The sequence below is a fragment of the Perca fluviatilis genome, chromosome 23 (genome assembly GCF_010015445.1).
Source record: "Perca fluviatilis chromosome 23, GENO_Pfluv_1.0, whole genome shotgun sequence".
Lineage (NCBI taxonomy): Eukaryota > Metazoa > Chordata > Actinopteri > Perciformes > Percidae > Perca > Perca fluviatilis.
This window is the reverse complement of record NC_053134.1, coordinates 23021415-23048734: the sequence shown is the minus strand read 5'-3', so window position 1 is coordinate 23048734 and position 27320 is coordinate 23021415. Positions and strand designations below refer to the sequence as shown.

Below are 27320 nucleotides of genomic sequence, written 5' to 3'. Positions count from 1 at the left end.
GATGGAAAAATGACTGATAAGAAAATAGGGAGACATTGAAACAAAAATAGAAACCTTGGTAATATATTAATTTTGACACAGTTCACTCTGCCAGCTAAGGTCAAATGTAAGATATCCCACCTTTGTAGGTCTGATTCCACCTACCCATCCTGAAGAAGAACACCCTGGACTGTGTCCTGGTGGTCGGGGCTCTCAGTGGTCCAGCATGACTCCACCTGCAGGAGCACGTCTGAAGCAAAGGAGTTGTTGGTCTGCAGGGCCACCTGGGAGAACAGAGTGTCCTCAGGCCCCATGGTTATGGCATCCCTGTAGCTGTCGGTGTACGACTCATCAGCGTGCAGGGTCATGGTCAGGCCTAGCTGCAGGGAGGAGTTGAACGCCACCAGGGAGGCGGAGGAGTGCCTACAACCTGTCGTGCTTCCAAGGTGCACTCCCAGGTGAGGACTTCTTCTCTGAAATAGATAGCAATAACTTCACAGACACAGATATGTATTAATACAATAGGCTTCTATAGAAGGAGAGCATCACTCCGTAAGCAGACTCCGCAGTCTGCTTCTCACCAGTGAGCTCTGACTCTCTTCCTCTTTTGCCTGTCTTTTATTGAAGTTTAACAAGGGCAGTTACATATCACACACGAACATCTGTCTCTACAAAGTGGGCTGTTGCTTTTGATGGATTGTGACTGAGCCAGGTCTTGGTGTCCTCCGTCCTTGCTTACTGCATCCCACAGAGGAACATGTCCTCCTTTGCACGATGCAGGCCACCTGTGTGCAGCCTTGGCTCTGTTCTCGTGCAGCATACTTTTAGCTCGTTAAGTCTAGGCAGCTTGCTGTAATAATTAGGCAGTATATTATAGGAACATAAGTCATTTGGTCAGCAAAGCTTGTGTATCTATATCCCACAATTCCCCTTTTGAACTCTACTAGAGTTCAACATACCAAAGAGAAAAAGAGGTCAGAGAATGAGATATTCCAAAAAACAAAAATAGAGTCAGAACATGGCCCGTCTAGGTAAAGGCACTTCTAGGTAAAAATCATTTCTAGATAAATTGTAAAACACTTCAGTAGAAAATGTAAAAGATGGTAAAAAATGTAGAAAATGGAAAAACACTTCTAATATTAAGAGCATACTTCTGTTAACTTTTATGGAATAAAAAGTTCCCCACACTCTTGGACTCACCTAAGTGAGTCCACAACATATTATTTACAATTACAAGGCACTTAAGTTCTTCTAGGGTAACACCTAGGTGGGGCAGTTTTGGCGGGGGAGTTCAAAATCATACCAGAAAATGAAAGTAACAATGGGGACGCTATGTACCCCTAAGATCACCTTACAACACATCTAGCAAGCTTATTCCTTCCCTGGCAAGTCTCTTCCCATACAAGTTACTTATAACAGCACCGCTTTATAAGTTGGTTTTAACCCTCAGCTCAGACTCAAACCAGACAACTCCTGCAATTTGCACACAATGAAAAATGGTTAATGAAAGCCGCGGTGATTCGGAGGGCGTGTGTTAAAGAAAACACGCCCAATAAGTTGGGTTCAACGGTGGATGGTAGCTTGGCACGCTACATGTAGGAGAGAAAGCGCTTATTTCACCTTTCTCCCTGGTGATTCTCTTCTTCAGGTCACAGGGGTGGACTACCCTGGACCTTGTTGGACACTGGAGAGGATTATTCTGCCTCTTTTTCCCTAGTGTCTGGCGGAGAGCCCTCCGCGCTGGCAGCCAGATCTCTGGCTACTTCCTTGGTGGAGCGGCCTGGCTCCTGGGCAGCAGCACACTGGCTCCAGTGGTACCACTGTTTACCTTTTCCCTCGAGCTGTACTGCGTGGGATGTTCTCGCCGTCACTCTGAAGGGCCCCTGCCAGCGAGGTTCAGACCACTTCCTCTTAATTGCTTTCAGGAGCACCCACTCAGCGTCTGGAGGAGTTTTGGTTTCTGCGTCTGGGTGTGCTGCGGTCACCTGTTTAGAAAACAAAGAGACTGTGCCCTGTAGCTGGCGGAAAAAGGCGTTGTGAGAAATGGTTACAGGTGAAGGCTCAGTAAGTGGAAGCTGAGACCAGGGCCCCGGGAAACACCTCCCTGTTTGTAGCTCATATGGTGAGAGGCCTGTCCTACTGTTTACTGACATTCTTATCGTGCAGAGCCAGGGGGAGGGCTTGCAGCCAATTCATCCCTGTTTGGTTGCATATTTTAGACATTTTGTTTTTAAGGTCAGGTTCATCCTTTCTACCTTGCCTTGAGATTCAGGGTGGTATACGAGAGCCAAATTTATGCTTTAGCCCCAACATGAGTTCCACCTTTTGCAAATCTTTGTTTTTGAAATGGGAACCATTATCTGACTTTATCCTTTCAGGGAACCCATGCTGGGGAATATATTGGTTGATTAGAAATTTAATTACGGTCTGAGCGTCTTCATTTTTTGTGGGCATGGCCTCTGGCCATCCAGTGTAGGAATCCACACACACCAGCAAATACCTGCAACCCTGTACCCTGTCCGTCATGTCAGTGTAGTCAATCCCAATCTCTTTCCCTGCCACTGTCTCAAGGGGGTACTGTCCCCCGTCTGGTTTCACTGTAGGCTTAGGGTTGAATGCTTGGCATTGGGGACAGGTCTTGGTTACCTGCTCTACCATTGGTTTCATGAATGGATGCCACCAATGTTGTAGGTTTCTCAACATCTGACTGACCCCTACATGTCCCACCCCATGAGCTTCTTCTAGGGCCGTCTCCCGTACCCCTGGTGGCAGAATAGGTCTACCATCCGGGCCCCGCCACAACCCCTCACTTTGCATAGCTCCCCTGCTTTTCCAAACAGTTTTTTCTTGGGGGGAAGCTCGTGCTTGTAACTCAATGATTGTTTCTTTGCTAAGCTCGGCCCTGGTTTCTAGGTCTGCAGTCATCATTAGATGGTGTGCCAAATATCCTGCTGCGGTTTTTGCGGCGCTGTCTGCTGCTTCATTTCCCTTACTCACTCTATCTTGAGTATTGCTGTGGCCCTTACATTTGACTATAGCTACCTTGGCTGGTAGGAGAATAGCTTTTGCTAATCTTTTCATTTCTTCCTCATGTTTAATAGGTTTTCCTCCTGCTGTCAAAAACCCTGCCCTCTGCCACTGTGGTAATTCGAGGTGAGCTGCTCCTGTTGCATAGGCTGAGTCAGAGTATACAGTTACTGCTTGATTTTTTCCTAGCTCTAAGGCTCTGATGAGTGCTTCCACTTCTGCTTTCTGTGCTGACTGCGCACCTTGCATCCTTTCTGCTTCTAATGTTACCACTTCCCCTCCTGTGTCTTCAACCACTGCATATGCTGCTTTCAGTCCCTCAGTCTCATGTCTAAAACAACACCCATCTGTGAATAGCACTCTTCCTTCCCCTAGTGGTTGTGCAGCTAAGTCTGGTCTGACTTTTTCCACTTTTCTTGTCCTGTCCTCACACTCATGTGGTTCCCCCTCCCCCATCTGGTCTGCCATGTTAATGCCTTCATGTGTAAAGGTCAGGTTTGGGGCCTGCAAAACTTTGCTGATTCGCTTTTGTCTGGTTGGTGTGAGTGAAAACATGGCTGAGTTAACAAAGGACACTATGCTGTGGGAGGTCAACACTATCAGGGGGTGTCCCATAACTATGTGTGATGATTTCTGAATGCATTTTGCCAGTTCAACACTACTCTGTCACCCCCTTTTTTCTGAAACAAAACCCCATTAGTTGCTTGTATTGTTTCAGAAACATCCAAGTGGAAGGGCAGGGAGTAGTTTGGGCAGGCCAGATTTGCTGCTGCAGCAAGGGATTGTTTAAGTTTAATGAATGCCTCATTGCCTTCAAATGTCCAGTCTAAGGCTGAGGACAAATTGCGCATGCCCTGTTGGCGCTACCATAGCCGGAGGGGATCTGTAAAGGTCGACATAGCCTGGAACATAGGATTTGCTGTAGCCTGTCAAGCCCAAAAATGACAACATGTCTTTCACAGTACATGGTTTCGGGTGGGCCAAAATAACTGATCTGTGTGCAGGGGAAACACCTACACCACTGCCTGAAAGGATTCTGCCCAGAAAGGTAACTTCTCTTCTACAGACTTGTATTTTCTTCCTGCTTACTTTGTAACCCTCCCTAGCCAGGGTGGTCAAAACATCTTTGGTAGCCTGCAGACAGGCAATTGCGGTGGGTGCAGCTATCAGAAGATCATCTACATATTGTACCAGAACGGTGTCAGGTGGTAGGGTACAATCTGCCAGTGAGTTTTTCAGAACTTTGTTAAACAGGCCTGGGGAGAGGTTAAACCCTTGTGGTAGGCGTGTGTATCGCATGGGGCGACCCATGTATGTGAATGAGAAAATATCTCGCAGATGTTGCCCCCCAGGGAGGGCAGAAAAATGCATTTGAGAGATCTAACACTGTGTACCAGTGGTGTTGTGGTCCTATGTCAGCGAGAGCAACATGTGGGTTAGGTACAGTGAGAGTGGTGTCTACAATGAGATCATTTATGGCGCGCAGGTCATGAACCATCCTATTTCTGTTTCTGCTTTCAAAACTGGGAGGATAGGTGTGTTCTAACACCCCTGCCTCAATCAATCCTGTGACTGTATCTGAAATGCCTAGCTGCTTTTCCCTAGAGCATGAGTATTGTGGTATCCATACAGGCGGAGATGGCCTAAGGTGAAAGGTCAGCGGGGCACAATGCACTAAACCTACATCAGTCGGTGTTTGTGACCAGAGAGTGGTGGGAAGACCATCTAACATGGCTTTAGCATCTTGATGGTCAGTCCTTTCCCTACCATGGTGCCTAGCAATTAAGTCATGTTGGAGAAAAAGCTGTGTCTCGACCCTCACAGAGAATGCGGAAGGTTTTGGTGGAGTATGGAAAATATTGAACCTTGGGGAGAGGAGTGGAGTGTCCAGTCGGTGGCAGTCAGGGCTGTCTTGACCATGGGACCTAATGATTTGGCCTCATACCCTGGGTGCAGGGCAAGTGAAACATGTGGGGCAGATTCCTCAGTCATAACAAACCATGGCAACTGATCAGGGGTTAGCTGGACCCGGCGCGCTACGCTTCAGGTCCCACAAAGATGTTTTGAGAGTGGATGTCCCATCTGGTGTCCGCTATCGTGTAAAAGCGTCTTGATAACAGAGATCAGAGTGGACATCATAATTTAGGGTGACATGTGGGGGATCTGGGGGAGGGACAAAGGGTGCAACTTGCGAGATCCAGGGCTTCCAGAGGAAGAACTGTTTCAGGATACCCCCGCAGCCCGGGCCTTCTGGAGACAACATAGCCCAGTAAATGTCAGCGTAGGAGTCAGAGGTGGGGGAAAGGATGTATTGTCCGTGGCCCTGGTTTCCTTCAGAACAGGTCATTTGACGGCCGTCAGGGAAAGTCAGTAATATTCCATCAGCACAACACAGGATAGACACGCCCAGTTTTATGAGGAGATCTCTGCCAAGGAGGTTCATAGGAACCGTGGGAGAAACAACATATGGATGGAGGACGCATTGGTTCCCTATAGCTGTATGCAGTGGTTTTGTTATTGGCAGTTTTTGCTTTTCCCCAGAGAAACCCATCACCGTAATGTGACTTGGTGAAATGTGTTGTGATGGACAATGTCTGATTGTTGAGCAAGTAGCTCCTGTGTCAACTAAGAAGGGCTGAACAGTTCCTTCTACTCTCATGGACACCATGGGATCTGCCGTGGTCCCTGGGTCCTGTTGCTCTGCTGGGGAGTGTCATTGTGGCAACTGCTGGCCTGGTTCCCAGCCAGTCCAGTTCCATTCAGCCATCTGCAGTTGCGCTTGGGGTGGACCTGTCGGTGGTCCCTGCGGTGGCTGGTATGGACCCCTTTGCTGGTAACCCCTTCCCCCTTGGTGACTGACCCCCATTTAGCGGACACTCCCTAGACCAGTGTCCCAGTTGGCCACAGACAAAGCAGGCTCCCGGAGCTCTCCCCCGGGGCGGGCCGCCCGGCCCCCTCCCTGGTCTCCCTCCTCCTCTCCCATATCCCCTCCCACTATTTTGTTGCCATTGGGGAGGACCCGGCCTATAGGGTGGGGGTTGGGCATAGGATTGTGGTTGTGTGTGTGGAGGGGCTGGAATCCAGTCAGGAATGGGGAAAAGGTCAGGAGTGGGGGGCCCTGCAGTTAAAGCCATGAGTCTCTGTAATTGCCACTCATCAGTTGGTTGCCTAATCTTCCCCCTGTGGGTTTGGTCCTGGCCCGCAAACGGGGCTGAGGGGACACATCTGCCAAGCCCTGTAACTTCCACTGCTCCTTCCTTAACATCAAACACTGGGTACAACCCTGTAGTGGGCTGAGGTGGTGAGTACGATGGAGGTTTATGTGGTTGTGTATGACCTGTATTATCAACCATTAGATGCCTCACTCCCTGCCAAAATAGCGCCCATAGTGCCCACTTCTTCCTATCTTGACTTGCTTTATCTCTCCTATCCTTGGCTTCTCCCTTTTTTCAGCTAACGCCCTGTTTTCACATCTTTCTGTGCTTCTTCCTGATCCTGACCTGCTCTCTTTTCCTGTCTCCAAAATGCTGCTAACAGTGGATCTGTGCATTTAGCAATTTCCCCCTGATCGGTCAGTATCTGATTAACATCTTTCCTCATTTGTATCATCATATCCTCTGCCTCCTTCCCTGTCCCATAGGCCGCTTTCACTGCTTTTTCCATTACTTCTAACTGCTCCCCAACTGGCTTATATGGTCCTTTAATTCCCCAACCCCCATCGTCTATCTCTCTGTCGAATTCCCCGTCCATTTTCTTTAATTAGTGACACTAGTGTTTATGAATTTGCCAAGGTATGTTTATTAATTTTGCCAGAAATATTTATCCAAAACTGCCACACACTTAATATTTCCTAAATTGCCACACAGAAAATCCCTTCATCTAAATATCCACAATTTACTTCAACAGGCCATTGCTTGTTGTTAACACCGTCAGGTTTCAGGCAGTGCTGCTGCTTCAATTGCTTCTATTTAGCATTCATACACATTGATCATTCATGCATTACCCTTAATTTGGATGAGTCAATTTTTCATCATTATTTTTTTTTTTTTAATCCTTGATTGTGGCCAGTTGAGATTTATGGGACACTATGTCCCTGGTTCTCAACCCTTAAACAGGAAAGTAATATTCCTATTTGACACCAAAATCAAGTTTCCCTATGATTTTGGCCAGCTGAGATCTATGGCTCGCTATACCCTGGTTCTCAGCCTTTGGACAATCGAACTAGCTCAATTGTCTGACACCAAAACCAACAAGTCATGTGAACATTGGATTATTTTGTCATATCACCTAAATAGTGTGAAATGGTTCAATAATACAATCGTTCACCAGTCATACCTAGGAGACTTCAACTCCTTTGGGGACTTACCTCTACTGTGGAGGACTTACCCGGGTACTTACCTCTACTATGGAGGACTTACCCCTACAATTACCTGGGACTTACCTCTACTATGGAGGACTTACCCGGGGGACTTACCTCTACTATGGAGGACTTACCCCTACAATTACCTGGGACTTACCTCTACTATGGAGGACTTACCCTTATAAACCTTAACTTAACCTTTTTGTTTTAAGATGTCTCAATTCTCGGGTGTTTCAACCCAGCCAAAACCGCTCCTCGTCAGGACACGGTTGGAGTTGCCAAACTCAGACTTTCACAAATATTTCCTCATATTTGTTCCATAAACCATACCATATTTCCTGTACCTTTATAGAAATGGAAGTTGTCACTATGTATTTAATTAATTAATTTTAGCGGTCTGTGGGTTACTAAGACGTTGAACACCCTTGATTTAGAATAGTCAATGCAGAATAATGGTCTGCTTACCTTATTTATGGCGCCAGATGTTCAACGCAACCTTTCACCCTTGGACCGAACTTTTCCAACCAATTTGAAGAATCCTTTTTGCTTTTTTATCCCGGACGAGCCCCCAATTGTCGTGCTTCCAAGGTGCACTCCCAGGTGAGGACTTCTTCTCTGAAATAGATAGCAATAACTTCACAGACACAGATATGTATTAATACAATAGGCTTCTATAGAAGGAGAGCATCACTCCGTAAGCAGACTCCGCAGTCTGCTTCTCCCAGAGAACTCTGACTCTCTTCCTCTTTTGCCTGTCTTTTATTGAAGTTTAACAAGGGCAGTTACATATCACACACGAACATCTGTCTCTACAAAGTGGGCTGTTGCTTTTGATGGATTGTGACTGAGCCAGGTCTTGGTGTCCTCCGTCCTTGCTTACTGCATCCCACAGAGGAACATGTCCTCCTTTGCACGATGCAGGCCACCTGTGTGCAGCCTTGGCTCTGTTCTCGTGCAGCATACTTTTAGCTCGTTAAGTCTAGGCAGCTTGCTGTAATAATTAGGCAGTATATTATAGGAACATAAGTCATTTGGTCAGCAAAGCTTGTGTATCTATATCCCACAAACCAAAGAAAGAACAGGTTTAGACGTTTTGGCCCTTCATTCATTAACAATGCTTTTTTTTATTCAGGCAAAGAGATAAAATATGAAGACATTTGTCTCACCACTCAACATCCACACTGACTTGAGCGTTGCGTACATAACGCCGCGGGTAGATGCACTTCCAGACGACTTTTAGATCCTGTCGGTGATGATTTGATCTCTGATGGTCACAGTCAGAGTGTTTTGTAACTGGATGTGGGTTTTGTTCACCTGGAGAAACACACACACACACACACACACACACACACGTTATGTTAACTCATACGTCATACTAGGGCTGCTCAATTATGGGAAAAAATATAATCACCATTATTTTAGTCAATATTGAAATTACAATGATTTAACACGATTACTCGTTGACTTCTGGAAAGTGTATGTAATGTTGCAATTATTGAACTTAAAAAACAGCGGAAAAAGTTAAATAAATCAACAGTTAAAAAAACACAACTGCGAAATTTGCCTTAATAATTTTCCTATTGAAACTTTATTTTTTCATTGAGAACACAAGAGAAAATAAGAGTTTACTTACAAAACTAATGAGCTAAATAATTGTTTTTCTCGATTATTCTGTTTTTGTGATCATTGGAAGTCGAAATCACGATTAAATTTCGATTAATTGCACAGCCCTACGTCATACTTCACAAGGGTAGAATAGACTGAGAAACTGAATACACTTTGGCATCTGCTGTTTTTTTTTTTTTTTACAGTTTTAGGACTGCATTATTGAGATATCTTCTTATGGGATGACAAACTGCACACGACTCAGACCTAAATGTCAGCAGGATTAGAGAAAAGCTACTGGCCCGATTACCACGAACCTTAGTGGAGGGTGTAGCATGGGCCAAAGATTCACGGGGCGGATACACGTTTCTTTTCCCACTTTCGTTAACATTGTGAGAGAGGGCATTTGTGCTGCATTCATGTGGTGTTGGAATAATCAGGGAAATTCTTGGCAGAGATCTGTGCTCTCTGAGTGCCCTTCTAGTTTGTGTACGTATTAAGAAGCCCACGATGCCAATGATTACATCACTTTAGATAGATAGATAGATAGATAGAGAGATATATATATATATATATATATATATATAACAATTTATTTTCCAGTAAGAATGAGAATAATAGGTCACAAATTGATGACATTACCTCCTCCATTCTGACTGTGTAGTGGCTTCTGGGATTAGAGGTTGTGAAGAAAAAAAGTGCAAGACATTTCACAGCAGGTTTAAAACAACGGATGCCATGTCCAATTTTCTCTGGATGTCTCGCTTGCTGCTGTTTTTGAAACATGTAGTTTAAGTTTCAAATGATCACTTTGAATTTAATCAGTAACTTTACCTGGTATGTAAAAATAACCTTGTTGGGTAAATAGGGCAAATCTACTGTAAGGCTTCTTAATTAGTGATGATTCAAGGATCTTCTGAATTCTCCGCAATTTAGAGCAATACACATTTTGCTGTGGCAGATATTGCATCTGTATTTATGTTCCCATTACTTCAGTGGTCCGTTTCAGGAAGGAGGTTTAACAAACTCTGAGTCTAACCCTGATCTCTGAGTTCATTTACCCTGAGACAGGAACGTTTTTGGTTCCAGAACAGCTGATTTGAGTTGGTTGTCAACTCAGAGTAGGTTCACTCAGAGTTAAACACGTGCACCACCACTATTAAAAGGCAGCATGAATGGAGCCATGATACTACGATTCACCATGGTAACGATCAAAAACAAACTGGTCGGCGGAAATACTCATGCCACATACAGCGAGTTTGAACATATATTTTGTTTATAAAGCAACAGCAAAAGAGAGAATTTGCGTGGGATAAAATTGCTGCAAGAGTAAATATGTAAGTTCCAATATAGTGCATTAATATCATATTTAATCATAAGTATAATATTACTGGTGAAATGGTATTTAACCTATAATCTATTTCATTTATTAGTAGGCCTAGGACTTTTTCGCCTACAGGATTTGCAATCCTGAGGGCGAAAAAGTCCTAGGCCTACTAGTCCCATTCTGAGGCTGCAGCACCATCATTAACAGAATTATAATTCATAATCTTTTATTTCAAAAGGTTTACATCATTCACCTGCAATCCTGTGGAACTCCTTTTTAATGGTTCTTACTGGTTTGTGTCCAGGGAACACTATAAAAACGTTTATAAAACGTTTCAGAGCAAGTCACACTCACCAGTGTTGTAAAGAAAACTGCTGTTTGCAAAAAACTTAATGTGACAAAGAATGTGCTGGGATGTAGAGCATGTCCACGATGGGTGACGTTAGTGATATGAGGACGGATAAGGTTATGTAGGCTACATAACTGATAGACTGGGAGCTCAAATAGGTAGGCTAGTATTTGGAAATGAAAATGAATCTCTAGTCGGGGCCTCAATATCATCTCCCGACGTATATGTTTAACTCCCTGGGAAGTAATACGCAGGGCTCCACACTAACTTTTTGCCTTGGTTGCACTGGTGCGCCTAACTTTTTTTTATTTAGGTGCACCAGCACAAAATTTAGGTACACCCAAATTTTTCCTTGCATCGCCGTAACGCTGAATGGCGATACACGATATATAGCTCTGTATTTTTTTACAAAGTGGGCTAAATGTTCAGTTTTAAGTCAAAGCCACTTTTCACAAGCTCTTTTATTAAAACAGATTGTGATTAAAATAAAATGCAAAGACAGGGTTTTCTTTACCAGTTTGAAAATATACAGCTGCAACACATGTAAATGAAAGTTATCTAAAATAAATAGCCTGAGAAAGCTCCTTCATAAGCTTTCAACAACAATAACAGACCGATTAAAAGAGAGAGAGGACGCCCGGATAGCTCAGTTGGTAAATATAGAGGTTTGACTCCGACCAGGCCGGGGGAACTCATATTAATGTTAAAAAACCTCAAAGTGAAATTTTCATGCCATGGGACCTTTAAATAAAGAGTCAATTGTGGTGGCAAATTTTATTTTAACCATTTGTTTAATGATATTAACCATTGGTTTGATTCTTTTATAACGCCAAGATTTAGCTTCTTCATGTGTAGATTCAAAAGGCTCCAAGTGAAATAGTTGGCAACCGTGAACTATAGCCCAGTAGAGTTATTTAGTTCTACTAGCCTGAACCTTCTCACATTGTTGTCTTTTGCTTAGATAGAAGTGGAGAAGGCCGATGACTGTTTACGACAGTGAGAACTACGTAGGATTCTGTCTCCTGAGATAAATTGTTGTTTAGGCTAATGTTAGGAACAGAGAGCAGAGGGGAAGGTGAGACAATGGTTTGACTTTTCATGATGTCCTCTTTTCAACTATGGCCATACTAAAAGATACATTTAGAGGGGTGGCTTAACAGAGTTTCTTCACTATATGATGTTTGGATGTTTAGACTTTAGGTTAGAAAGTCATTTTCAGTTGTGCTGCGTGTACCTTTGAAACTGTGTTTTCTCCATTTGCAAATGTAAATAAATACTCAAAGACCAAACTTTGGTTTAATTCTCAAACAGTAGTTCGTTTTGATTTTATCACGAATATCACTAACTCTGCTGCTTCAAGGAAAACTTCCACCACAATTTGGCGTTGTCGGCAGGATGGATGAGTTAACAGAGAAAAGAGCTCCGTTGGGTCGCTGATGACTGGCTATCCAGGGATCAAAAATCACCTGCCTCATACCTCTTAACCTTTAAAAAGGTTTTTCAGAGAGAAGAGGGTTAGGACCGCGGAGCGCTCTTGACTGTTTTCCACTCCGTCAAAAACGAACAGGAAGAGATTTCAAGCAGCACGGGTAAGATAAAATTGATTAATTACAATTGGATTGCAAATTCAAGGTTTTGAACAAACATTCTAAACAAGCAACTGTTGCTAAACGAATTAAGTAATGAATAATTGGCGAAATCATTCTCTTAACTAAAGAGAATAAATTAAACTAATTCTGACTTTTGGGAAGTGAGTAACTGGGTATTTTTTGGGTCAGATAGGACAAAGATATAACTGGGTTACGAGTGACATCCTTTAACAGACAGACATATTTCTGATTATTTCTTTGATACGGGTGTGACAATAGATTACAGAAGAGACAGGCTGTGGACTGTCAACAAAGATAGTTTGATAACTAACAAAAGGGTCTGAAGACCAAAACAATTACAATTGAACAGAAATAGTCTGAGAAACTATTAAATTAAAAATAAATTAAAAAAAAAATATATAGTCTGTGACAATTTAAAGAAGCTCTTGACTATTTATAAGATAGTCTGTGACACTTTGAAGAAGCTACACTTTAAAGAAGCTCTTGACTACTTATAAAAACAAAATGGTCTGTGACACTTTAAACAAGCTCTTGACTATTTAGAGACGGACTGCAGAAGACATGAAATAGTAAATAGTCTGTGACACCCTAAGCAGGTTCTTGACTATTAAGCGATTTTTGTCTGCAGGGCTGTCCCGGTTTTTACGAGGTTTGCTGAAGAAATAACGGCGCTTTGTGGTGACGATCACATTTGAAAAAATAAAAGCTTCTGTCATCATGGGTAACGAACCATCGAAGCCCTTTGAAGCATCTGGACCCATTGTGGGTGAGATGTGTCAGAAATATGGGGGGGATTGTTTGAGGTGTCTGTTATATTGGTCAAAAAGCTTTGGCTTTCCGCCAAATGGATCTCTAAGTCTAGTAAAGCTAAGGATGTTAAAACACGCTTTAGAAGAGGAAGAGAGAAAGCAAAAGGGGAAAAAAAACATTAAAACAGAGATTTTAGAACAAATTGAGGATAATAAGGCATGTTTTATTGTGTGGATGAAAGAAGCTGATAACAGAGAGAGAAAACAATTGCAGAAACAGACGACACTGTTAAACATGAGTGATACTAACAAAACGGAGAAAAGAAAAAAGACATGAACACTGTCACTGACACAATTTCTCCTCTCTATCCGAGTTTGAAAGGCGTGGATCCAGGTCTCGACGTTCCACTGCCATACCCAAACCCCCGCGCAGCAAGGAAAAGGCCGACGGGTGGACGGCGAGAAACAAGCGGACGCGAAAACCTCCACCCAATTCACCGCCACCCTAGTGCATCCGTGGGCTGAATTATCAGCATTCCAAGCCCCCACAGAAGGAACAACAGAGAGGGATGCAGACGAAGATGAAGCTGATGCATTCCCAATGATTCAGGTTGCTACAGGGAGGGAGTGGGTGTGCTGTATAGACCCTGGACTGAAACGGACATTAGAAGAGCCACAAGCCATCTCCCCCGTGTAAAGACTGTGGTGCACATTTTTCCAAGTCCCTCAAAGCATTCATTGAGACTTTTCTGCCCACTGTTCAAGAAATACGGCGCATTTTGATGCAAAATCTTGGGCCTATGGGTATGCAAAGATCAGAAACTTTTTCCCTAGAGATCCGACCCACGATCCAGTCATTCGTCATCCAACTCTTAATAATAGAGCAAATGATGACTACAACGACGCGCTGGAGGAACTCTTCACCGGGATAGAGACCACTTTTCCGGTCAGGATTGATATGTCACGTGTGGCAAACACCAAGCAGTTGAAAAGCCACGTGGAGGATTTCCAGCACCGACTGGCTGAGACTTTGAACCGACACAGTGGCATTGCACCAACCGCCGCAGAGCGGTGGTTGAACTTTGGGAAGCCCATTTCAAAACGTATTTTGGGTGGGCTGCTCCCTGACATTCGAGCTCACGTGGAAGACATGCATTGGATTGCAAGATTCAGCTCTGACGGAGATTGTTAGACATGCCAGACATGCTGAGAAAATCATGGCTAACAGGAAAGAAAAGCTAGAAAGGAAAAGACAACAGAACAATGACAATGCACAGCTGACTCTCATGAAAACTGTAGCAGCACTGTCCCAAGAAAGGAGAGGTGCTGGCAGAGGAGCTTTCAGAGGCACAAATAAGGGGTCTTCAGGGGCAGAGGAGGCAAAGGTAATGGCAAAGGATAGGGCAGTGATTAGAGACACATGCTTCAACTGTGGCAAGAGAGAGACATTGTCCTATGACTGTCCTTACCCCAGGAGGGATTCATCCGAAGAACAGCACAAATGACCCTCGGCAGTATGCAGTTTGACAGAAGGTGGGGGATGGAGTTGGTGGTGGGACTAAGAGACTGGAGGACGCTTTGCATCTTTTCAGGAGGGTAACATGAACACCCGCATTCACTATACATGCTTGCAATGAAGACATGCTTTTTGCGCTGCAACACTCCCTACGATAGACAGATCAAATTAGACAAAAATACTGCACATTGAATAGAAACAACTTTTGGAAAATAGCTCAATTTATTCAATGTATTTATGTGATGAGTATACAAATTGCCTACCATGGTGTTAATTATACAAGGGAAGAAAATTGGATTTTTAGTTGATTCGGGAGCAATAATTTGGGTTTAGTGAAGTTTTGTTCTTCAATCAGGACTCTCTGGTAAACTAGTTTTTCCTTAGAGAAGTGATTAGTAGAATGGTGATCCCAGAAAAGTTCACCATTCTTATGATATGTGTGTATTCAGATCCTTAGGATCCTGAACTAGATAATAAAGGAAAATGTTCATTGTTTCTTTCTCCCTTTCATCTGAGTATCCTGAAAATTTGGCAGGCAGACATTTGAAAATGTCTATTTGAAATTGAAGCCACTGGCTTTAAAGTTGTGGGTTTGATAAAAATCACTCTTTGGCTGACATATTTTTTGTGCAGCCTAAAAGTAGCAATTTGTTTACAAATTATAATGGAACCGCTACCATGTCAGTCTGTTAATCTCCTGACTACGGTAAAACAAATTGGGACACCAGTAGTTAAACTTAAGGAATCACAAATATTACATGCATTCCTTTTGTCACCTTTTGACCCTGATGAAGACTGGTGTTTTTTTTTAACAAATCAAAGGACGAGCATGAGTTCTCTTTTGTCTACTGGCATATACACATGTCCAGTGGCTGTCACCTTGACTGATAAACTACAGAAGTTTTTCAGAAATTCTAACTCAAAAGCTCACATTCATGTTTCTTTGTCTCCAACAGAAGAGGAGACAGACCTAGGACACCTTGTGACTATTTGTAAAATTGACTGACTGGACTGACACTATTGATGATGTGTTTATTTGTCTCCATCGACAGGAGACTATAGAAAACCTATACAACAGCGCATGTTTTGTATTCACAGTGTTCAGATATTCAGAGAACCTGTGACTACAAATAGATGCATATTCACACGGTAAAAACGACATTTTTATATACTGATGTTTCACCACACTTTTTGTCTCAGGTACAGCGTTATCTCTGGGCAAAACACACAAATGTGACGTGGATTGATTGACAAATTGTTAACCTGTAGTCATCAAGCTGCGTTCGGACTACAGGCCCCAGAATACATCAGTACACGCTAAAACAGGAAGTAATCGACAGAAATCCGACCGTGTTTTTAACTCTTTATTGACGGATGGGGTTTATAGTTCCGTGTTTAGATTCTCCAACACGTGCACTTATTTTCTCAAGTAACATAAATAAGAAGAATAATTTTTATTATGAATGTTAAAGTTTTGTTTCATTCAGGACCTTCGAGCAGTAAATGCAGTGGGTCTATGCTCGAGCACCTAATATCTCCCACAGCTAAACATAACATTCTGCAGGGAATGTTAAATGTTTTGATTCTCTGTTGTTTCGTCTAACGTTTTTCTTTCCTCAGTGTTCCAGCAGAAAAGACAGTAAATATCGTTTTATAGTCTGGGTGATGGTAAGCTGTACACCTTGACACACCTTTATGAGGAATACATTGAGTTGTTAATTAATGATGCCATAAATTACAAAAAGAATAACAGTGTGTTTATGTACCCTGGAGAAATCCTTCTTTCTTTGAGAGAGGACAGCCAGAGGAGGAGACACACACACACCACACAAAGATAAGACACAAGCTAAAACCAAACATGAGTAGTATAAGTGAAATTTTGGTTTAAAGAAATGATTTAGATATACATTTTTGTTGAATGTTATATGATATGATGCTTCCCATAACAGGCAACGATTTGGATAAATAGAAGGCTAAAAACTTTAAGTTGTAATGATTCTTGGAACTAGCAGATAGTAATTAGTGTTACTTTGGTTTGTAAACTGGAGATAAAAATGACATAAACAATGTATTTTGGGTAATTCGTCTTAGTTTAATGGTGATATTGGATAAATGAAGGTTTAAATGAGATTTAATCCTAAAAGCAGTACATTTCATATCATACTCTAATGAGTTTTTGAGTTGCTATGTCACCAATTGTCTAAACTACATTAGTTGATGTTGACGTTGAAACACTTTACTGAGGTGAAAATTCCCCTAAAGAAATAATTCATTGAACTTTGGTTACTGATAAACAGGATTTGTTGTAAAACCTAGAACAATGTTAAGGATTAGTATATTAAACAGATTATTTATATTGCTTTTGAGTTATGAGCTTTGTCATGTCTCAAATAGGAGGGATATAGTAGCAATGATAAATAAGGGGTTTAATAAAGAGATAAGGGGTTTAATAAAGTAGCAAGGGAAATAAATAGTGTTAAATAATTTTTCTAAAGACGTTTGAAACATTTGTTGTGACATCACTGTAGCTCCAGCTTAAAAGACCTTGGATAACCAAAGTGCTAGAATAGTTAACAATTGTACATTGAGAAAATCTGCTTAGCTGAGAACAAAATTGACAAAATTGATAGTTCAACTGTAAACAAAAGGATCATCTACCCCTGATTGACACAGTAGTGTAAGGGGATGCAATAGTAATTGTTTTATTGGTTCTGATCTGCTCTAAAGAATTTTGCTCTAAAGATTTTCTTTATTTAGACATGCGTAGAGGGAGAGGCCCATAAACAAAAACACCTATTTCTTCCACGGCAGTATAAGGGAAATGATAGGTTAGGTTATTGCTGAGAATTTTCTTCTGCTCTTTTGGCCGTAAGAATCCAGGTGTCAAGCCTGGGGATTCTGGGGTGATAACAACTTCAGGAGGAAGGATTGGCAAATAGACGGTGACAGAGACCCCGAGATCCTTCCAGTGACACACAGGGCAGTGAAAGGTTCCAGGGAGAGTCACCTGGATACGCAGTCACTACAAAAGGTTCCAGATGTGGAGGAGAGAACAGGTTTTTCTACAACCTGCAACAAGTGACGAGCAGATCCACTGCTGAGTCACCTACGTGCCATTTCTGAAGCCCACCGGGGGAAACTGGAGTTTTCTCACTGTTTGCCCACATTGAGAGAGAGAAAAAACAGAAGTTTTTCCAAGGAGGGAAAAACCAGAAGCTACATACTGGTATTGTAGCCTGCTGTTTAAAATCTTTTCAGAAGACAGCAGTGATACTGATCTCTTCTCTGACAACCACAGCACATTCTCTGACAGTGACAGCAGAATATACTTCACAATTGTAGAGGACACACCATATCTCTCTCTCTGAACACACACACACTCACTGCACATTCTTTTGAGGAACTGTTGACATTCCTCTGAGATAAACACACACACTTTCAGAGCAGAGTGCTCTGAACACACACACAAGGAGCAGACGGACAGAAAGGACTGGAACAGGTACCCTTCAAGAAGAACATGGGGGGTTTTTCCACATTTGTAGTGTGATTAATATGATTTTCTATTGCATTTATGGTTTTTGAAAAGTATGATAAATCACGTGTAACCATTCCTCCCAACATTTACATACACCAACACATTAGGGTGACTGGAGGAAAAGACGGGTGATGCGTTCACTACTTTCCATATCAATGAGAAAATGGTGGTTGGTATACGAATGCTACTAAATTGGGGCTAATTGGGGTTTCGTACCTTATGTGGTTCCTCATGACCACACAAACTCAACTGATAGATTGATGAAAGAAAGTAAATTATTCCTAAACAGCAATATTGTTAATATTGAACAAAGTTAAGTATAAAGACCTAGGCCATTTCGTTGTGTGCTTTAGAACTCAGGAAAAGTTCCTTGTGGATCTTTTATTACATTGAGGTAATTTCACTTTCCACATTGACGACACACAGACACCACATTCGACATTTGAAAGATTATCTAATAGATGCATTTTCTACTAAAGTATGACTTGGTTTAGTTAAGAAATGTATGCGTGATGTAGGTTATAATGATTTTTGTTCACCATTTCTTCGCTCACAGAAATAAGCTATTTCCAGTGAAACCACACACATAGAATAACTGAATTTTATTTGTGCTCTGACAGCACTTAATGAGGTTAGAGACAAGGAGGGTTAGTTTTATTTCTGATTCTTCTCAAACTTTCACTCTGTGAGAGCTTTGATAATTGCACTGAGCGTGCTTCAATTGATTTATATTAAAATAACCAAAGGAGGGAAGCATTTGATGCTATTGGATAATTTAATTATCAGCTTTATGGAAAATTTGACTTCGCCGTATGGGTAGATATGAAATTAGTAAATGTTCACACTTCACACCAGGTTATTTTAATGGTTAAATACATAACACATTCTTTACACAAATTATAAGGCACTAGTCTGATGTGACATTAACCAGTGACATTAAGGTCCAGGGATTTTAGCAGATTATGTTTGGTCTTCGGATTTGTTTTTTTTGTTTGCTATGTCGTTACCCTAATCAAGAAAAAGAGTTCACTTCATTCTTATGGTAAATATGATTGAGCCTTCTGACGTATTCCGTCTTTCTGAATATGATAATAATGTTTGGACACCGTCTCTGATACTGTGGGAGATTGATTAATTTTGTTTTATTCTTTGACGTGGATGCTTTTTTTTTTGTACCTTTCCATTTAACATGTAAGAAATAGACATGAAGATCCATAAGGTTGAATAATAAGAAGTGTGATTAATTCTATAATAAGGGTTGAATCTTTAAAAGTAAAATTTATTTTTGTGATTATTTTGTAATCAAAAGGGTGAACTGTGGTGGCAAATTTTATTTTAACCATTTGTTTAATGATATTAACCATTGGTTTGATTCTTTTATAACGCCAAGATTTAGCTTCTTCATGTGTAGATTCAAAAGGCTCCAAGTGAAATAGTTGGCAACCGTGAACTATAGCCCAGTAGAGTTATTTAGTTCTACTAGCCTGAACCTTCTCACATTGTTGTCTTTTGCTTAGATAGAAGTGGAGAAGGCCGATGACTGTTTACGACAGTGAGAACTACGTAGGATTCTGTCTCCTGAGATAAATTGTTGTTTAGGCTAATGTTAGGAACAGAGAGCAGAGGGGAAGGTGAGACAATGGTTTGACTTTTCATGATGTCCTCTTTTCAACTATGGCCATACTAAAAGATACATTTAGAGGGGTGGCTTAACAGAGTTTCTTCACTATATGATGTTTGGATGTTTAGACTTTAGGTTAGAAAGTCATTTTCAGTTGTGCTGCGTGTACCTTTGAAACTGTGTTTTCTCCATTTGCAAATGTAAATAAATACTCAAAGTCCAAACTTTGGTTTAATTCTCAAACAGTAGTTCGTTTTGATTTTATCACGAATATCACTAACTCTGCTGCTTCAAGGAAAACTTCCACCACACAATGTGGATTTACATATTGCAATAATATCATAATCACAATCTACAATGAATCATTGTGAAAACTAAAATTTACGACTTTGGCCAGGTCATCATCAAAAAAGCAAATTAGTACATTCATGATTTTGTCCATGCTGATATTAGCTGCTTTATTTACAATTATTAAAAACGTGGCATTGTTTATCTTTTCATATAGCTAGACGTCTAAACTCTGGGACAAGGCCGTTAAGTTCAAATACCTGCCATGCTGATTCCAAACAGACAGCTTTATCAAGGCAGTTTGGGCTTCAGATAGCCTTTACAAATCATGATCCGCTATGAACGTGCACACTCGTATTGTTTGAATCACGGTCGGTCAGTAAAGGAACAGTCGCAGTCTTAACGGTAGCGGTCGTTGCCGGTAACGTACTCGTGTTACAGAGTGCACGGACCGAAGCTTTGTGACTAGCATCTAATGACTAGCAAGCCCCGTCTTACCGCTGCCGGCGTCTTCCTTGAACATGCGCTGCAGAAGGTTGGTGGAAGTTCGATGATTGGTCAAATCCATAGACAGTATGGTTAAATCCAGCGCATTAAAACAAATCCCATGTGGACTTTTTAATTTATTTATTTTTCTAAAATAGTCATAGGCTCTCCGTGTCCCGCTGGAGCTCCGACTGCAGGTCGAGGTCGGCAGCGAAGCTTTCTGGCAATAAGGTTTTTTTGGTTTTTGCTTAGTAGCGATAGTTGCTCGCTGATAATTATAAAGGATAAAAAAAAAAAAGGTAATTTATTTAGAATCAGGCTGGTTGGTTAGTTAGCTAACGCTAGCTTGCTATTCAACCAGGCTTCCATGCATAGCTAAATAAGCCGGACAGAGTTGTCCCTCATCTGGCGATAGAAACCCTGCTTTCCCCGTTCTGTTGGATCAGAGCTCCACAGCCTAAGTCCACAGGTACAAATTAGTTTTGCACACAAATGTACGCGCAACAAGTGTTGCAAAAGTCGAGGCGGAGATTCGCCTCTTTGTGATGCGAGAGCGCAAACGGTGACAGATTCGAGAGGTTGTAATCACTGAGTTGTGGTTGTGATGGAAAATCAACCTGAGTAAAAAAAAAGTACATGAGTAAATGTTGCATTACAAGTTTGCAGCTGTCATTGTGTTCATGCAAATATCAATCTACACATTTGTGAATATTTTTTCTACAAGTGCAAATTTCAATTTACAAGTTCAGATTTTTTTTACAAGCTCTCATGTTTTTTTTCTTTTTGTGACTTCAAATGTGAATAATTTTTACAAGTGCAAATTTTTATTTTACAAGTGCACATTTTTATTTTACAAGTGCAAATTTTTATTTTACAAGTGCAAATTTTTATTTTACAAGTGCAAATTTTTATTTTACAAGTGCAAATTTTAACATACAAGTTAAATTTTTTTGTTCTGCAAGTTCTCACATTGTATTCTACAAGCTCTCACGTTTTGCACCATATTTACCTTCATACATTAGCGGCGTTACACCCGTCTTGTGTAGGCTATGAAATGTTTGGATCGTCACTGCGCTGCATTTTTATGAACTATGATCCAGCATGCTCCGTTTTACACGCTATTACTCAACGAACTGAAGTTAGTTTAATAATGTGTTTTTCGCCGTGGCGGCCGCAGTAACAGAGTTACCAGCGGAAACACTGGTACCAATACAAGTTTTCCCTCTCATACTTAACAATATACAACTGTGTTAATAACAATTAAAACTGTAGACAAATGTCGGGAGTTTGGACCAGCGGCGCTGTGTCTCTCCATGTTGCAGGTGAGCCGGCCGGTGTGTGAGTGAATGGGGGCGGGGCTGCGCGGAGGAGAGATCCAAATCCAAACACAGGCACTGCTTTCCAGAAGGAATGGGTCATGTAACGCAACATTAAACCGTCCATATCGATATAAACAACATCGCTCCGTTAATGGAGAGGCAGCGGATGCGAGGACGTTAGGTGCACCGGTGCGACCTAGGAAAAATCTTAGTCGCACCCTTACAAATTTTGGTCGCATTTGCGACCAAATTGGTCGCACTCTCGAGCCCTGATACAGCTTCTTCATCAACGGGATCGTGGACAACAGGAAATGCCATGTTTTGAGGAAAAATAAATAAATAAGTTTTATAGTCTGCCTAACACAGTTAATAAACCAACCCTGTCTTTTTTTTTTATTCATGCAGATAAACTGCGCTAAAATGCATCTGCTACAGACTGAATGAATGAATGAGGTAATGAAAGAGCGCCATGTCAGAGGGAGAAGACAGAGAGAAACTCAAGGTTTCTTGAAGAAAACCTGCTTCCGACCAGGTTAGGTTCACAGACTCCGTTACCATAGTAACTGACTAATGTTATCTCTCTTTCTGAAACAGACTGGAGTTACCCCTCTCTCTCAGGTTTAAAGTTTTTTTTCACTAAACCTGCTTTCTGAAAGGGACCCCTGGTGGTCAGTGGTGCCCTGCATATCTCTGCACAGAAACGGCCCATCACTTAGTAATGAAATGTCTTTTCATTAGCTCGATCAGCCACTCACCCGCCTCTCAGTTCCACATTCAGAGGCTTTTGTGAGATGCGGAAATATTAGAACATCTCCGTCTCATCCACAGGGCACCAGCCATCGTTCAGCCTCACGTCTAACTTTCCCCCGATGTGAGAAGTCAGGTAGGGTTTTGCTATACTACCAGTCATAAGTTTACCCAGACAGTGGCTGAAAAGTCCTTTTTCTGTTTCAAAACAAGGGTCAGAGTCAAGAAATCACACTTGCAGACTCTGATAATACAGTAGTAGAGATCTTCATCATTTTTGAAAATGCAACAGCCATCGTAACTGCATGCTAAAACCAAAGTGGGCTCTCCTTAACATGGAGAGAGGGGGCTTTCCCAGTCACTTTCAGACAAAATCAAATACTTTTTTTTGCATCCTAACAACTAATTCAACATCGTTTATGTATTTTGGTGGTTGAGCAAATTGTGATAGGAGTCTGAGGAGTCTGAATGATTCAGGTGGCCTGGAACACAGCGATAATATTTCAGGGAGAAGTTTCTTGGCGACCTAGGGTTTATGGCACCAATAATGAGCCGCACCGTTCCTGGTTCACATCCAGCCAGGGACCTTTGTTGCTGTATGCTATATGTTTGCTTGTATATTATCCCCCATCACTCTCTCAGCTCATTTTTTGTCATCTCTGTACTGTTAATATCAAAATGAAGGCAAAAAATGCTGAATAACAGCAATAAATACAATATTTCAGGAGAACTGTTTTCAGGGCACCCTCATAGCACACTTGTTAAATCAACAGTTGGTAGAGGAGAGGGAAATTACATTAAACTTTAACTAAAATTGCTATATGTGCTATATGTAAAATTACCACTAAAAAGATATTAAGGCATTCAAAAGGGAAATGTATAGATATTTGCTTGATTGACAGTAGTCCCAACCAATTACAGTTGCCCTGATTTTTTTAACTCCCAAACCCACCAACATACTGTTAGCAGCAGGCTATAAACCCATACAAAAAGTTATTTTGGTTAACTTGTTGATACCCTCTACAGCCTATAAACGGGGCACATTTTCTGCAGTGTTCATAATAAAGAAGCTTTAGTATTATATTGCTGAGGTCCAATTATACTGGACGGGATATATTCTTAGTTTCACACCACTGCTTAGGATCAACCACTTCACATGAGACAGTTAAAACGGAATTTTCACCTGTTAAAAAGGCAACACGTGTTTAATAGGTAAAAACATATGTCTCCAAAAAGTTTACCATTGCAGATTGGATGTGAAGCCATAGGGGGGTCGATGACAGAGCTCACATCGTAGTAGCCATGTTGGCACAAACAGGCGTAGGAGCCCAGGGTGTTGATGCACAGAGAGTTAAGGGGACACAAAGTTTGCTTGGAGGAAGCACACAGATCAGGACCTGACAGTCAGTCAAGGGAATTAAAACACAAGATTATTAGTTTGAATTATCTGGCAGACTTTACACTTGAACAAGTTGAGCTGGTCAGACCACTATCACCTACCTTCCCAATAAATGAGCCCATCTGTAACTGTCATGTGGTCTGTATTAAGGGAGTGAATGTAGTCCAGCTGATCTTCAACAGGCAGGGGCATGTCTTCCTCAGTTTTGGATGCATCAAAAGACATGAACACAATGTATGTTTTGTGTGGCTCGCCTGCAGGTTCAATTGCAATCAGTTCAACACGGGCTCGCTGATGAAAGTCATTCAACATCTCCTGTAGCTGTGACACACAGAGAGACAGACAGAGAAAACCTTATAACTTCTAAATATCCAGAGAGAGAGAGAGAGAGAGAGAGAGAGAGAGAGAGAGACTCTAATATCAGCTGCTAACATGCTTACAATGCCAACATTTGGATATTTAGTAGTTATAAGGTTTTCCCTGATTAGCGTGTTAGCATATCTCCTAATTAGCAGGAAACACAAAGTACAGCTGAGGCTAATGGGAATGTCATAAGTTTTGCGGCTATTTGATTTTAAGTATTGGAAAACCATTTTGCCCTGATAATGGAGCTGACAAGTTATAACAATTCATCTTCTGGCTGTCGGTAAATTTTTGTACAAAATTTCATTGCAATCCATACAGTTGTTGAGATATTTCAGCCTGGACCAAAGTGGTGGATCGACCAACATTGCCATCCATAGAGCCATGCTAGAAAACATTTGAGATTTCATTGAGATCCGTCAGTATTTTATTTGCGTGTAAAAGGAGAATTTTGTGTGGTATTTAGCATTCAAAAATATTTTCAATTTTTTTTATAAATGTCATTACCTTATAAAAAAAAAATTGTAGACCGTAAATTGTAATGCTGTCTTGACAGGTTAATGTTACCGTGCTTGTTGCAAATCTCGAGATTTGTGAATTGTTTAAAGGGGTGATAGAATGCAAAACTGATTTTACCTTGTCATAGTTGAATAATGACAGTTTAGTGGGTAACTAGGACATAACATAGAACCTCTAAATCCCATTGACACCTCTTTTCTCTGCAAATCTCACTATTTGAAACTGCCTCTGAAAACGGCAAATCTCAACGAGCCCCATAGTTGACATCGACCATTGCGGCTCCTCCTCATTTGGCTCTAGTCTCTCTCTTTGTCACGCCCCAACATTTGCATAGGCTACACAACTGACCTGAGATCAGTTACTCTTCTGAATCTAGGTCGTGCAGATCTCAGAAATTGTATACATTGTTCATCTGCTATTTTACCATTAAATTCACTTCTTAGACTTTTTTATGCGAGAAATCAACTATGTAGAGGTCAAATATGGGCCGTTTTACGAAAATGTATGTCCAATTGCAAATTTTGTCTGACTGCTTTTCGGAGTTCATAGGCCGGTGCTGCCTGCGTTGCAGCCTCGCCGCCCGGCCTGTCTTCCTTCACAGACCCCGGCCTGCTGTGAGGTAGATGGAGCTAAGTCACGGCTGGCAACCCACAGCACTCCATACACGCGCAGAGTCACCCTTTTGGGCTAATGGACTACGAAACGCTGCTGCTCTGACAGAGCTCCAGGGCCTGCAAGTCCCCTCTTCCTGCTAGCTAAATGCCCGGTGTATGTGAGTGAAAGCGCGGTCAGCGAGCTTGTTACGCCAGCAATCTCTTACCACAGATTCCAGTTACTCTTTTAATGTGTGTAATTATAATGTATTGAGTTATTTAAACAAACGATTGGGGAAATAAACGCCGCTTGTCCGTGAGTCTCATTGATAGAGCCTGCAGCTAGATGGAGGTCTATCAATGAGAGCTAGCTAGGCTCCTCTTAGAATTCCTCTGAAATTCACAAATATTCATTAACTTGAAATCGGACACCGCTGTTAGCTTTATAAAACATTTAGTTAGATGTTGTATAAGTGGCGTGACGAAATTCAAACTGTAAATATACTCGAATTACGACCAAAAATGAAGCTAACTAGCCGCAATCTGTACACCTAGGATTGAAGGGACAGTCGCAGCTAACGAAACCCTTACAGCTCACAAATATTCATTAACTTGAAATCGGACACTGTTGTTAGCTTTATAAGACATTTAGCTAGATGTTGTATAAGTGGCGTGACGAAATTCAAACTGTAAATATACTCGAATTACGACCAAAAATGAAGGTAACTATCCGTGATTTGTAACTACACATAGATAGGAGTGAAGGGACAGTCGCAGCTAACGGAACACCTAAACTTCACAAATATTCATTAACTTGAAATCGGACACCGTTGTTAGCTTTATAAGACATTTAGGTATATGTTGTATAGCTAAGAGGCGTGACATGTGTGTAACATGTGGTAAGAGATTGCTGGTGTAACAAGCTCGCTGACCGCGCTCTCACTCTCACACAACGGGCCATTTAGCTAGCAGGAAGAGAGGAGATGCAGGCCCTGGAGCTCTGTCAGGCCAGCGGCGTTTGGTAGCTAGTCCATTAGCCCAAACGGCGCGGGTATGAGGTGCTGTGGGCTGCCGGAGCTCAATCGAGCTCACAGCAGGCCGGGGTCTGTGGAGGAAGGCAGGCCGGGCGGCGAGGCAGCAACACAGGCAGCACCGGCCGCTGAACTCCGACACACAGTTTTACCAAATTTGCAATTAGCCATCCATTTTCGTAAAACGGCCCATATTTGAGCTTTATAAAGTTGATTTATCACATAAAAAAGTCTCAGAAGTGAATTTGGTAACGAAACATTGCAGTGTCTGGAATATGAGATTCTGTCGCGTCTCTAATATGTGTGTATTGGGGATTCGCTCAACCAATCAGCACGCGTCTCTAATACGTGTGTATGGCGATTCGCTCAACCAATCTAGGTGTGTGTACGGGGATAAGGCTCAACCAAGCAGCACGCAGCTCATCTAAATATTCATGACCATACCATATTTGGAAGAAAAGCTCTTGTTACAAATAGGGCCAAAACACAGGGATGCATAAGGGCCAATAAAATATCAACCAGGCCATTTTCAGCACAACTAATGTTATATACCCCATTAGGAGACCATAAGGAACAGTGTGAAATACCCTATATAATCATTCTATCACCCTTTTAAGTTATGGGACAGGTTGTTTCCAGGACAGAAGGTCTTCTCAGTTATCTAAATTTTCTGGCTAATAAAGGCAGAATTTCTTTGTGTGACTTCCACTCAATGTGTCAACAAAAATTTCTTTGTATTGCCTAGATCTCAGATGAAATCATGCAGGCACAGCACTGTATAAAGTTAGGATGAAAACCAGATATGCAGTCTGTGATCACTGATGTAAAACCCTGAACTTTCTTCCACCTTATCTTGAAAGATCTTCTCCATTTCAGCTCTCGGTTCCGACATGCCCT

General features: G+C 41.7%; 1 protein-coding gene across 1 annotated transcript; it reads right to left on the bottom strand.

Moving 5' to 3' along the window:
- Window positions 1-140: 140 nt before the first annotated feature.
- LOC120553757 lies at window positions 141-27320 on the bottom strand. The gene is made up of 5 exons (XM_039792453.1): window positions 27271-27320; window positions 24019-24238; window positions 23760-23915; window positions 8533-8680; window positions 141-402 (listed from the first exon to the last, which is right to left on the bottom strand). Exons 1-5 carry the CDS (start codon window positions 27313-27315, stop codon window positions 141-143), a joined length of 831 nt encoding a protein of 276 aa, XP_039648387.1. The 5' UTR covers window positions 27316-27320.